At 40.6% G+C, this 14348-nt stretch overlaps 1 protein-coding gene across 5 annotated transcripts in view; it reads right to left on the bottom strand.

Moving 5' to 3' along the window:
• Window positions 1–5600: 5600 nt before the first annotated feature.
• LOC105188593 (sodium- and chloride-dependent transporter XTRP3) overlaps window positions 5601–14348 on the bottom strand; it is a 14175-nt gene continuing 5427 nt past the window's right edge. For 2 of the 5 annotated variants that reach the window (XM_025302544.1, XM_011150138.3), the window contains exons 2-12: window positions 12141–12373; window positions 11865–11885; window positions 11541–11762; window positions 11300–11410; window positions 10931–11172; window positions 10064–10217; window positions 9774–9975; window positions 9392–9551; window positions 9144–9306; window positions 8665–8865; window positions 6548–6700 (exon numbers count right to left, since the gene is read on the bottom strand). In XM_025302544.1, coding sequence (XP_025158329.1) covers window positions 6548–6700; window positions 8665–8865; window positions 9144–9306; window positions 9392–9551; window positions 9774–9975; window positions 10064–10217; window positions 10931–11172; window positions 11300–11410; window positions 11541–11762; window positions 11865–11885; window positions 12141–12347 — 1836 coding nt within the window. In that variant the 5' untranslated portion in view covers window positions 12348–12373. Of the gene's footprint in view, window positions 6701–7902; window positions 7971–8664; window positions 8866–9143; window positions 9307–9391; window positions 9552–9773; window positions 9976–10063; window positions 10218–10930; window positions 11173–11299; window positions 11411–11540; window positions 11763–11864; window positions 11886–12140; window positions 12374–14348 lie in introns of all 5 variants that reach the window. The other 3 variants (XR_002162998.2, XM_025302543.1, XM_019843880.2) reach the window with 3 other exon arrangements.

Here is a 14348-nt window from a genome sequence, read left to right as displayed (position 1 = left end):
AAATATCTAGATTTCCGTCGCTAAAAATTACTGCGATGATGCTCAGGTTGAAGAATAAGTTGTATTAACGAGTTGAGCATTCGCCGCGCGCTATCAAAACGTACGTAGCGTGTGTCGAGCAATAAAATACAATCTCGGAAGTACTCTCGTTCACTGTGGAAAGTTGATCTCTCCGGACTAAAAATAATTACAGTTACGCATTCGTGTAAACCTAATTCTAACGAACGAAGGTATATAATACGTAATATTCTCGTCTTCCCCCTTACGCAGTATTTTACGCAGAACTCAAGAAATTCTTTCGCTTATGCGAGCTGTGGGAGATGTGGCCCTTTCTTACGGGGAAACCGCGCTTAATAACCACGCTTAACCGAACCTTAGTAGCCTAGGACAAAACTATTCAACGTTAAAATTGTGACAGTTACGTTAACTATATGTACATATCACTTCGAGGAGTTACCGAACGTATCGGACACACAAGCATTTAAGCGAAACTCGAGATCTCTATCTACTACCGATAATACCGAAACGAGCAGAACAAGCATGTTCGTTTAACTCTTGATTCAACAATGCTCCGTTTAATTCTTTCTCATTTTTACACTCCTTCTTCTTCTTCTTCTTCTTCTTCTTCTTCTTCTTCTTCTTCTTTGTTCTCCATAAGAAGATAGGCCACGTCACGTTGTATCTAAATCTTTTTTAATCGTTAAATCGTTAAAGACGATGGTTTCGTGGATTATTTATAAATATACGTACAGTACAATTTTTAAAAGAGTTTGTTTTGGACGACGATCGTGAATGTTTCTTAACGTTAACGTACGTCACATTGACTTTTTTTCTTTTTACTCAAAGCCGTATTTTTAATTCAAAGCGGCTCTAATAATCTGTGCTATAATCGTGCTATAATCGTGTCACAAGAACGCACCTTTTCCTTCTGCAAGATACATTTATCTTGCGACAAGACGTTTACGATACACGTTATCCACTCTTTCGAATGAAGGATTACATCACGATAAAGATAAAATCCGCTCGCGCGGATAAGCTAGAGGAAAGTAAAAGCATTTGATTGTTCTCTAATAATAAACAACTCTCTTGCGTATGGCGTTTTGTGTCTGAAATGTTGTCAATTGGGACGCAAAATGATAAATAATGTACAGAAATGGACGAGACTCTTGCAATTTCTCGACGATACAACATGACCCCGCACGAAGATGCGGGTTTAAATAAGTTAAAGTAGGAGGAATACGATCGCTTTTAAGGAAGAGAATTCGGTTTCGCTGCATCGTGCCGTTGACGTTATCTCGCAATTCGGTACGAGGTGTCATACGACCTATCGTTTACGTCGTACGACTCTTATTACGTACGACGTAAACGACTAGCTTCTAAGTTGTGTCCCTCGTGCACAGGGTAGGAAAAAGGTATGCGTTTTATATACGACGTAGAAAAAAGGGAAGAAAATAAGTATAAATATGACGTTATCACTATTTTACGCGATTAAAAAAAATAGGTACTTCACGAGGTATTAATTTAGATGCGGTGTATGGCATAACGCCTGTTTACTATTTACACATGACACACGCGTGACACATGCCATCAAATTCGTTCTTATTTTACATCTGGTATCGCCCTTCTTTCTATCTTTCTTTCTTTCTTTCTTTCTTTCTTTCTTTCTTTCTTTCTTTCTTTCTTCCTTCCCAGCAATCTGAGCGTAGTCTGTCTCACTCACTTTTGCAGTACTAGTTATTAATTTGCGAATACTCGAACGCGACATACATGAAATAAAAATGCAACGCCATAAGTGGCATGTAACAAAATGTTTCGAATAAAAAAGAATAATTTATCACAGGTTTCTTACACAATGTTTTAGAGATCTTACACATTTATCATTTCGTATGATGGGTTTTAAAACTGTTTGAACATTTCTTGCCTTTCTTCTTCCTTTTCTTATGTAGTTTAAAGTGCAATTGACACCGATGAAAGAACTTATTTCTGCATAATTCGCAAAAGTTTAGTTCTTTCATTCAATTCATTATTTATTACATTCCAAACTACATGAAAAAAAGGAAAAGGAGGAAATGTTTAAATAAAACCGTTTTAAAGCTCAGTATATGGATTGCTATTGATAAAGCTAACATGAGATATATTCATGATTTCGTGCATTCTGACATGCATGCTGACTGGCACACTGAAATGCTGCTCGAATTGCCATTGGGTCGTTGCCATGCAGAGAATCTATAAAATGAATCAAATTGCGTACAGCCTTAATGTACAACCGGGCAGCATACGTGTGAGAATACACGAAACGAATTACGCGCGTCGTCCGATCAAGCCAGCTCAAATAATGTTCGCTTACTAATGTTCGCAAATTAATCACGGTACTTGTAGTACTAGAGTAATACACATTCTCGCAGGTTCGCGCAATTAACAGATCTTAATTTGTAATATATACAATATACGAATAAGGTAAAAACAATCATTAGTAGGGCGTTTCCGGGCATAATATGCTGGATAGCATAATGCATCCGCGCGAAATCCCTCGCGGAAGAACCGCGAACGGCCGAATGCAACTTCTAATTTCGCATTCTTCTCTATTACTGACATCACGATTATTATTCGGCCGGCATATAACGGCATCATCTTTTCTTGAGACAGATGAAAACTTAGCAGATGGAATCCGATGTACCGACCGACGTCTATGTCGTGTCGCTCATTGATCATCCTAGTGCGAAACCCGTACACGGTATTTCAATAGATCAATTGGATCAATTGGACCAGCCAAATAATGAGCCAAGTAACTTGCATTCGATATTGCGAACGGTTATTTCACGAAAAAAAGGCCCATTCTGCAATATATAAGATAAAAGCGCCAATGTCGTAACACACATGTACAATTCTAAATACAATTCTTACTGTTTTAGTCTCTAAATATTCCAATTTTAAAATCAAAACAATAAGAACATCTCGAGTTACGATACGTGTCCTGGCATTCGTACGTTGTAGCTTAGCCTTCGTTTCTTTTTCTTTTTCTTTCTTTTCTTCTTTTTTTCTTTTTGCGCAAAGAGAATGCGAAAGAGCAGTTTTCGAACACAATCACAAATTTGATCGTGCACACGATGTGTCGTGCAAATTACCTGATTCGATGGGAACGTTTCGAAAAGCAAGAATTTTCATCGCATATACGCATTACGAACGTGCCGAAATATGACGAAAAATAACAAAATATCTATTTACGGATTAGATATCTATCTTTACAGATTTTTCTTGTACGTCTAAAAATATCGGAAACTATGCTTTTAAAGTCTGTTTTCTTATACTTGAAATTTCGTACGCGCTTACTTGGGACACACACACACACACACACACACACACACACACAACAATTTGCTTACGTTTGTTACATAGAGATTCGTATTTACTACATTTGTTGTACGTTTTCCTTGTGCCGAACACGATGCCGAATATATTTTATTAACTTATTCCGCATCAATATGCGTCTCGCCGAAATGACACGTTTGTTTAATGATATCGGATTTATATAATGTCGTCTCGAATTCATATCTTTCCTGGCGAAATCAAATCAACCAGTAAGAAGAATGTGTCATTGTGTGTGTGTGTGTGTGTGTGTGTGTGTGTGTGTATGTGTGTGTGTATGTAACGTAGAGATACAAATGAATCAATCCTTTTTTTTTTTTTAAATATGTTACAACAGTTACAACAGTGTCTCATTGAGCAAGTGCCAGCGCATTAAAATTAACAAATTGACGAATTGGCAACTTGACAAATTGACAAATTAATATATCGAAGCTAGAATTAATTTGTCTGACATCTCTATTTGCTGGAAATCTATGTTGAATTTAAAAAAAACTCTTGAAGCCAGAGTCAATCGATTCTGAGATGGCAATGGCATGCGTAAAGTAGAACCTCGGAGGAATTGAGATGAGAGTAGGGAAGACCGGGTCTCAAGTAGGCCTAAGAGTCACGTTGATTATATATGTTGATTATGTGTTTGAGCCGAGGAGGATAGCGGAGGATAGATAACCCAATCGCAAAACGTTCCTTAGGAAGGCAGTTTTTTTCCCTAAATTTCATTAAAGTCGAAAACATAATGCAGTTGGGAAGGAGAAATGAGATTGATTTATGAACAATGGGATAAGTTCTCGAATGTTTCAAAGTTTAGCGTTAATATTTCTCATCGCGAGTGAATAAATTTAAATGACGTGTTATCGGTCAGTATAGCTTTTTGCAATAACAACTTCAATTTATCTTGGAAATATTCTAATCACAATTAATTGTGATTAGAATATGTCCGAAAAGTTTGAACATCCGAATTTTGAAAAAAATGTCTCTGTAATATCTCTCTTTTTCTCTCATTCCGGTCTCCCCTATTAATCAGGGCCGTGTTGAGACAACGGTAAACAAATCAACTACGCGTGTGGCTAACTCGGCTGTGTTCGATTTTATTGTCTAGTCTTTTCAACGTTACTTAAAAACTATTAATCCGAAAGTAAAAATTACACGACATTCAACGAAAATTCAATTGACCCGGATGAAATCAACGCTCGCACATCCGATCCGATGTATTGCATCACGCGATACTAAAAAAGCCAGAACATCCTATTCTCTTTGCTAAGTTTTTCTCTCTTACTTTTTTGTTCTCCGCTATATATATATATATATATATATATATATATATATACATATATATATATATATATATCTATCTATCTATCTATCATAGTCCATCCTCTGATGATTCGCGATTCTATCCGGAAGCGCGACGTTTGACAATAAAAGCACGAATAACGAGCTGTCGTTCAACACAACCGGTCGTATTCGCGTTACGTCTTGAAAACTCTGTATTACATATTGCTTTCAGAGTGACGCGTATCGGTCTGACGGATTGAGCTCGACTTTTAGCGAATTCATGGTCATCCTACATCTATCTAATGACGAGATTCGCGCGTATACAGATTATTTCAGGATTGCAAGTAAACGTTCTATGCTTGATAGAAACAGGCGAAAACAGGCGAAACAATTTTGACAAGTACAATGTATTACAGTTTCAATAAATCCATTTTTTACTTGGCATTCTACCTCACAAGTTTTCCGCGCCATTATGTACATGCAAGTACTGTAAATTGACTGATATCTCAAAAGTTTCATCAACAGTTTTACAATACAACAAGAAAACTTTAAGAAACTTTGGCGTATAGAAAATATACTTAAAACGGACATTCTGTGAAAGAAGCGCGAAAGAATTTAAACTTTACAACGGTCTTTACTTCAAGTCAATAACCTCAAAACCGAACATATCGACGCTTGTATTGAACCGAAAGCTCTGGGTCACTTCTCGGCGCTGTACGGCACCGCTGCTCGGTGCTGTCAAAACTCACCAATTTTCACCGATATGTGCTGAAATTCGTCACATTTTTCTTTGTTCTTTTATCGTCAACTTGAAAGATAATTGCAGCCAGACGTCGTGATAATAAGATAAAAAACTATGTACACGACGCAATATCTCTCTCACTTGAATAATTGCTTTTTACGATTTTTACGACGTGAAAGACTTAACATATAAAGATTTTCTTTCTCTTAACATATTAAGATTCTTTTTTTCGCGAGTTTTGTGTTAGTAGCAGTCAGACGGCTTCTTGCTTATAACCCTGAAACAGCCTGTATACCGAAAGACCGGTCGGCACATTTTATATTTTGACATTGTGATAAGGACACCACGGCCACAACACCAATGACTGTAGACATATAAAGACCAAACTTTGAATGAACTTTCGTTGAAAATCTAGCTGAGTTCCTCCCTTCTACGATAAATAATTCTTTAAATCAAGATTAAACGCAAATTATCAATAACATGCAATGTCCGCAATGTTACAAATATTCTTAATATTGTATTATAACTATATCTATGATCCGGAAAGAAATGATGACACATATGAATTTTGTCTCTGCACGACCGCATATATAGCTGTGTGTCATATAATTATATATGTAATTGTATAAAACAACGTATGTGTACATAATACGAAGACATATAATTGCACGTAATTATATATATTCATATTCATTCAAAGAGAACGCTATTATACAAATATAATCGATACAGATGAAATTCGTAACAGCCCGTAATTCGTAATTCGAATCTTGATCGATAAAACTATGCTTTTCTTATTCAATAGAATTCTTTTTTATACAAAGACAAATTTCATATATGGGTCATCATCATGGATATAATTTTAGATAATTGTATACAATTAATTTTTCTGTAAATGGATGTCTCTCATTGTGATCTTCTATTAAAATATAATTTTTCATAAATATCCGTAAATTAACAATCGATGTTGCATTTACTACATCTTCATGCAGTAGCAAGGTACGAGCTTGACACTCGACAATATCGACAGATTTCGATACATGTTGTTCGGTCCTTATATATGTATAATCACTGTCGATACCCAGCTGCCCCCTCTCTACCCCTGCGTACACTCGTTACAGTACAACTGGCGGATAAACGGAAGATGTCGCAGAGATTATGCGTTCTTCAAAAATTCATCACCTCCATTTTAAAGGCTTTACCCTGCATTTCCTTGTTGACGATTTTACCCATCGGCGGTGCGGCATTGTTATCGTCGTCGCTATTAACATCTTCATCCTCCTCTGGGAAATCTTCAAGTCGATCGTGATATTCATCAAGCTGAAAATGAAGGAATTGACGTTAGATATTTGTTATGTCACAATAGAATAGAACTGAAAAAGAAATGCGAAGCTACGATCTTAAGGAGTGCAAGGAGCGCAGGATATGTCGACGGTTCAATTTTAAGAAAGTCAGAACGAGTGATCGACTCCGCCTGAGAATGACTGCAATGAAAGAAAGGAACAGTTTCAAAGCAATTACCGCTATGTCAGAATACTGTCGCGTGATCGTAGCTTCGATAGGAATCGAATTCTCTTCGACATTATGACTGAACTACGTTTCGAAATGAATCTCTGTATAACTGCCATCATTTGCCAAGGTTATCACAACGTAAAAAGCAAGCATACTGATTCGGTGCATTGATATGGAACTAGATTTGTGTTGTAACTTCAATGACAATCATTCAATGTACATTTATTACAATATGATCCACGTGTTTCCCTACTTTTTCAAAAATACATGACGATACCTTGTATCGAATTCTTGTGATATATTACAAAGATTTTGGGAATGTAGCGATGTGTAGATGAAATCACGTATTAAACGTGCGGTATCTGATAAATAGTATTTTAACGCTTAAAATTTTCGATACAAGTACACTTTAAACGTAGTTTATCAGTATATATTGGAGATATCGTTTGTAGGAAATAATTTTGTCTAAAGAAATATATTTCGGTATCAATTGTCTTTATAGATATTCATCACACACAGATAGTTCATTTATGATATAAGTTCAAAAGGCATAATCATGCGTTCTATCCTTGATGATAGCTCGGTCACGAACGTATCGATGTGAGCGCACGTTAAATTCGGCTGAAGATATCGACGTATGCTCTCTCTCTCTCTCTCTCTCTCTCTCTCTCTCTCTCTCTCTCTCTCTCTCTCTCTCTCTGCCCCCCTCTCTCTCTGCCTCCCCCTCTCTCTCTCTCTCTCTCTCTTGCTGTTCAATCGTGCATTAATGAGCAGCGAGATCATCATACCGGGATGAATCGTATTATTCGTTGCGCGGTAAAGAGAAGGAAAAGAGGAAGTACTTCGGGCCGTGTATCAAATAACTGCGTGACGCTTCGCGCGACGTCTACACGTGACACATACGCTAATGCCGTGTACATGTGACGATGAATGCACTAGGAATAACATTCAGGATGCATTCACAAAATGTTGATATTCGTCAGGATGCATTCACAAAATAGTAAACTCACGTGTAACGTAGCTACGGGGATATCGAGTAATCGACGTTACCACAGACAGAATGGATGCTTACCTACAACTGCAGATCGTACGTTCAAATGTGAGTTATATCTAGATCGTACACGCGCTTAATTGGCTCACCATGAGAATAACAATTGCGCCGTAGGGTATACGCGATATACGTAATATCGCGGGGATTGGCGCGCGCTCGCGAGAATATGCACAAACGAGTCAAACATTTAATCCTTCGATTATATATCGAGTATACAACGTGTACTATATGTGTGTACACAAGACGGTCGAACGTTCCAACGGGGGAACATTGGACGGCGTGTCTAGGAAGGCGTGTTAGTCGCGAAACAGCTGCGCTGCGACTTGTATCGTGATGTTCGTCAGCCCGTGGTGCGCTAATTAAGCCGCTATTTTGCTTAAAATGTTTATTACGGGGGAAAGAGCAACGCTACTTTTCGAAAACAATTACTTCGAAGAAGGGAGGTACAACGCTACTTCTCCGAAGAGACGCAATCTCCCGGGGGTAAGGCAACGTGCGTTGCCTTCGTTCATTGTTTCGAGGATACGCCGGAGATACACGGGGGATTTTTCTGTCGCGATCACTTTACACATTCCATCAACGAACGATCACAAGCCCAAAAAAGCTATCTTCACGGTTATTTCTCTCCCTTTACCCACATGTCTTTCAACAGCCACAGATCAAGGTTTCTACGTGTAAATACATATTGACTACTCGACTGTAGATGGCAAGATCTACTCACGTCAACGTCGCCCATCATCTCTTTGGTAGATACTGTGGTGTCGATACGTCGAATACTCCCTTGATGAATATCGACGTCGAGTTTCACACACTGGAATCGTCGTAGGAGAAAAACTATCGGGATCGGAGCGATGCCAGCGAAAATGATAACTGCGGCGATCCCCAACACCCAGCCGGGGTAACTCGTGGGCACTGCCATGCCCTGTAGAGATAAACACGCGGAAGTGTGATTCACTCACATTATCACTGCGATCTTCTTCCTCGTACGTCAAGTATTGCATTAACGCTGACGGTTCATTTACGATTCTCGATCCTCACGTTTATCATGCGCAAGCGCAATGCTCAAAGTTCATACGCAGAAGAAGATCGCCAATACAAATAGTTTTGCAATTGGGTCATATATAATGTACAGATAGTTGAGGCTGAGATAGTTGAGACACGCAGCCCGCCGCTGCGTTCCAGCGGCGTTCCTTTACTTACCAACGACGCATTCCACGCCGAATATTGCGGTTTCTTGATGAACATGGAGGCGACACTAGACACGAGAATGCACACCATTATAATGGGAGCGAGAAATCGCCATGTGACTTGCCAGTAAACTCCTGGCCTGTGTCCTGTCATCTCCTCTATATCCTTCGTGAATCTGCGTGTTGCGCATTCGCGTGATTATTGATTTGTCTCGTGCTCGGACGGAAGAAGACTGGGAGGACTGGGAGGAGTCGACTTACTTCTCATGGCCGTACACGAAAATTACAGAGATCATCTCCATGAGGGCCACCATGACGAGACCGATGGTGCCGGCGAAGCTATCGAACATCTTCAGCCAGTACTCGCCCGCGCCGGTACAGAAGATGAGCCCCACGAAGAAACATATCGTACAGACGACCCCTGAAAAAATATTTGGCAAATATTGGCCGATTAAAACGATACGATCTCGATCTCGATCTCGATGTAAGTCGTGATAGATTCTCTCGATGTGTGCGTCGAGAGGAGCGTGCAAGAGCATACCAGCTCGACGAATTCCATTGAAATTGCATTGAAAAAATTAATGGCTAGCTAGAATACGATATATAATATATCCGGCGAGGCTGCCGATAGCTACTCTCCTACCTGTCATATATTGTTTCTTTATTCTTTTGAAGAGATCTATGTCGAAGATCACACACAGCATGCCTTCGAGTATTCCGATTTGAGAGCCTAAGCCAAGAGCGAGAAGCATCATGAAAAAGATGCAAGACCAGAATGGCGCTCCCGGTAACTCAACGATGGCTTGTGTAAACACGATAAAAGCCAGTCCGGTGCCCTCGGCGGCCTGAAAGTTAATTGTCGTTTATTTGTTACATCACGGGACTATCGGCCCGTATGAACTGACTGACGAGGCGTATCGTATCGCTACTCACATTGTCCAACTCTTCGCTAAGACTGCACGGCTTCATCGTGACGTTTATGGCCGAGGAGTTGAAGGTGCTCATAAAGAATTTGTAGTTTTCGAAATTGAAGGAAGTCAAATTGTCGCGAGATAAGAACCCATTGTCCAGCAGAATATCCCTCGCGCTGAAACGAAAGCGATTTAACTTATCTTCTGTGTCCCTCATATTCACATGACGTTCATCATAATAATTATTATATATACCGCTCCTCTCTACGACTCAATCCCTCCCTCTCCTTCAAATGCTTCTCTGACTTTGAATAATTAAATTAAGTCATATATATATATATATATATACACACACACACACACACACACACACACACACACACACACACACACACACATATATATTTAATATATATTTAAAAAAAATATTTCAGACAAAAGTTTTATGGCTTCAAGGGGTGATATTATGATGATGATGATATCATCTGAATTTAATCGCAGGTGGTAAAGATCTTTAAAGATTCCATCGCGGCGGCCATTTTTTCGAATGGGAATCAATTATTTTCTCGAAATAAAAGTTTCAGCTGACTGAATGAGACAAGTTTGCAACAAGAGTACGACGATTTTGTTGTCTTTTGAAATTGGATCATTTTTCGGCGTTCGAAATTACAGCGTTCGAAAAATTGTAATTTGTACGCATCTCGCTTGTAACGAACATCGCGGTAACGCGGTACGTCCTACGTGGTTAGGTATTTAAGAATGCGTCTTATTACAGTGACATGCACGGGCGATGCAGATCTGCACGTCTGCATCGGTTTCTTTTTGCTCTTCATCTACCTTCTACTTCACCCTCTTCGCGAATCGATGGTCGCTCCAGCGGTTGCATTACCTGACGACGCACTTGTCCACGTTTGACATTGCCTTGAACCCCAAAATGGCGAAAATGACAACGCTCGCGTAAATGGCAGTAAACGCGTTGCACACGCTCACCAGGATCACGTCTCTCACGCAGTTGTTGTCGGGTGTGTTGTAGCTGCCAAACGCGATCAGGGAGCCGAACGCCAGCCCGAAGCTATAGAAGACCTGGGTCGCCGCGTCAAGCCAGACCGTAGGCTCCAACAGTTTCTCGACCTTGAGCGAACGAAATGAAATGTCGATTATTATTCGACGTCTGGCCTGCTGTCGCTGGCGGCTGCTCATCTGACTCAAGTTCTACGATCGGTATCTACGAGACAACACTTAGCCGTGATGGTCACACCTTGGGAGTGTACATGTGCGCCAGTCCTGCGCTCGCGCCCCTCAACGTTATGCCACGGATGAAGAAGATGGTCAATACAACGTACGGAAACATGGACGTGAAATACACCACCTGAAAGTGGGAGACGATAGTAGGAGACGATCTGACGGTGACCGATGATGTGTCGTCGCAAGGCGCGAGACTTCTCTCCGATCCGACCCGATCCGATCCGATTTCGATGACGATGCGACGACGAACTTACTTTGCCGGACGACTGTATCCCCTTCATGACGATGAAGAACACGACGACCCAGCTGAGCAAGAGGCAAAGTACTATCCACCATTTGAGACCCTGGCCGTCATCGATCGATGGCGCCGCGTCCAAGGTAGTCCTGTACCAGAAATACGCGGTCTCCGAGCTTTTGACGCACTCCTCGATCGGCTTCCCATTCACTTCTGGGCACTTTGCCCACGGCAGTAATTGCTAAATTGCGTCGAGACATGCAAATATAGATCATTAACAAGCACTTTAATGAGAGCGTGTCTGTCTATTCGTCTGTCGATATTAAAGGCGATGGGTACTTACGCCGAAATTGACAGTAACAGCCTGCTCGCACACAATCACACCACCATGCAAAGGTAATAATAAATATTAATATTAATTAATAAGTAAATTTGTAAGGAAAATATACTTTTTGCTTATTCCGTCGATCAATTATTGACGATGCGATTTTCACTATTTATTTAAATCTGATTTAAAACAGGACACGAAAACGCAGGAGATAGGCCGTTTGAGATAGGCGATCTCAATGCCGATTATACGCCGGCACTGTATCAATCGACAGTGAACTTTATCGCTTACCCTTAACGAGTTGAAGAGGTAGTAAAAGCACCAGGTAATGATGACGTTGTAGTAAAGCGCAACGAAAAAAGTGACTATACACGACGCAATTCCTATGCCGCCCAACCAAGGGTGTATAGTATTCCAAACGCCCAGAGCACCCTGTCGCATACGTTGTCCGAGGCCCAGCTCGATCAAAAAGAGGGGCACACCCTCCAATATGAGCATCACGAAGAAAGGGATAAGAAAGGCACCTAAAATATACAAGTGCGAGTGTCGTTTTAGAGAAATTTCAAGTCTGAGTTATGTTACCGATGCGCGTATTCGGCGTGAAGTATAAATAAAAGGAAATCGCCATAGAAAGACTGAAGATATACAATTGATTGATTGCGTAATATATATGTGTGTATGTGTGTGTGTGTGTGTGTGTGTGTGTGTGTGTGTATGTATGCACATAGTAATTAATTACACACACACACACACACACACACACACACACACACACACACACACACACACACACATAAATATATATGTATATATAGAGTGATTTCTTTCCTTCTCTCACTTTCTCCCTCCCTCCCCCCTCTCTCTCTCTTTTTCTCTAGATCTTGTGACAGACGCGTACTACTCTCTTGTACTCTTTCGTTTCTTTTTGCTCTTAACAAGACTTTCCCTGTCTCCTTCTTCCTTTAGATGTCTGTAGTTACGCGGTCACAGTAGCCGGAGCGCCTTGTATTGATCGAGCGAATCAAGTCCTAACTCGTTCAGCTACTCTCTGTCTCTTTGACGTCTTTTTTGATATTCGCATATAGATCCAAACTGAAGGAAGAATCGCAGGTTAAGAGAGCTGTTTTTTCAATAAAATTGTGCATAAAGTCGTTCGCTGTAGTAGGGTACTTTTAATTGTTTCAGTCGATCAGTTATATCCGATTATATATAGCTATGATAAAGATAACAATGACGACGGTTCTTTATTGGTCTGATGAGCGTCATCTAGTTTAACAGAGGGAGAGAAACGCACACGAGGAAATTAAGATACAAGAATATCGATCCGAAGCTACTACCGATTTCTTCGCATCATCGTGGACTTTGAAATGATTGGCGGTGATCCATGACGCACGTCGTTCAACCTATTAAAACGGTTCGCAGTCTCTTTGTTTGCGGCCATTATTACGTTAGAAATTCGCGAAGGGCGGCAGATGTTAGACCGTCGCGTCGGTCGCGTACTTTCCGTCATACAGTAGTATGGATCGATCGATAGGCGTTCGGCGACGCGTCGCTCCGCTACTCGGCTCGACTCGGCACAGCGCGGCGCGGCACAGCACACGAAGTGACGCGACACGATGCAACGGAGGAAATTTCCATCGAAAGACTTTGGTTCGTTTCGTCCAAAGTCATATGTTTCTAGGTGCGAATAAAAATCAAACGAGAATCAATTGCATAGACTGTAGTGCGCGCGTTTACGCGCGCAATCCCTCTCAAAGGTAATTTTTGGGACGACATTCTCTCTCTCTCTCTCTCTCTCTCTCTCTCTCTCTCTCTCTCTCTCTCTCTCTCTCCCTCTCTCTCTCTCTCTCTCTCTCTCTCTCTCTCCCTCTCCCTCTCTCTCTCTCCATCTATCTTAGAAGATTTTATTTGGAAGGTAACTCAGGTAAAATAATAAGATTCTTCTGATTTTCACCTTCAAAGGACGAACGTGAATCGTTTCGGAATAGTGAGCCAATAGAATGCGTTACGCTAAGCAGCGAATCGATATACAGATCATATCATCCTCGCATCGGAGCGATTTAAAGATAAGCACGTTTGCGTGTATCTGTGTCTAAAATTGAATTCGCCAAGATTACAGAAGTTTTTAATTTTAGATCTTGGCGTATATACTCGTAAATGGGAAGCCTCGTACCTTTAGGCGAACCTACATATTACCTACGGCTATAAAGTGGGCGTTTGAACGGTATATCTGGTAACGGAACGGCTCGATTTGCGCAGTTGGTGGATAGTAACCGATGTGATTATGGTATGCATAAACTTCGACGTCATAATCACGCAAGGATTCACCGTGTAATTTTCGTGACCTACTAACTGCGCCTCGCGAAAATAGACATATATTGAGTAGCATCTAAAATCGCTATTTGTTCTCGTGATTGATAAGAAAAAACGGTTGTGCGCGCGAGCGTTCTATTTGTCTCTCTCTCTCTCTCTCTCTCTCTCTCTCTCTCTCTCTCTCTC

Source organism: Harpegnathos saltator, unplaced genomic scaffold, assembly GCF_003227715.2.
Source record: "Harpegnathos saltator strain DR-91 unplaced genomic scaffold, Hsal_v8.6 scaffold498, whole genome shotgun sequence".
NCBI classification, from domain to species: Eukaryota; Metazoa; Arthropoda; class Insecta; order Hymenoptera; family Formicidae; genus Harpegnathos; species Harpegnathos saltator.
Note: the sequence above shows the minus strand (reverse complement) of the source record. Positions and strands in the feature narration are given on the sequence as shown.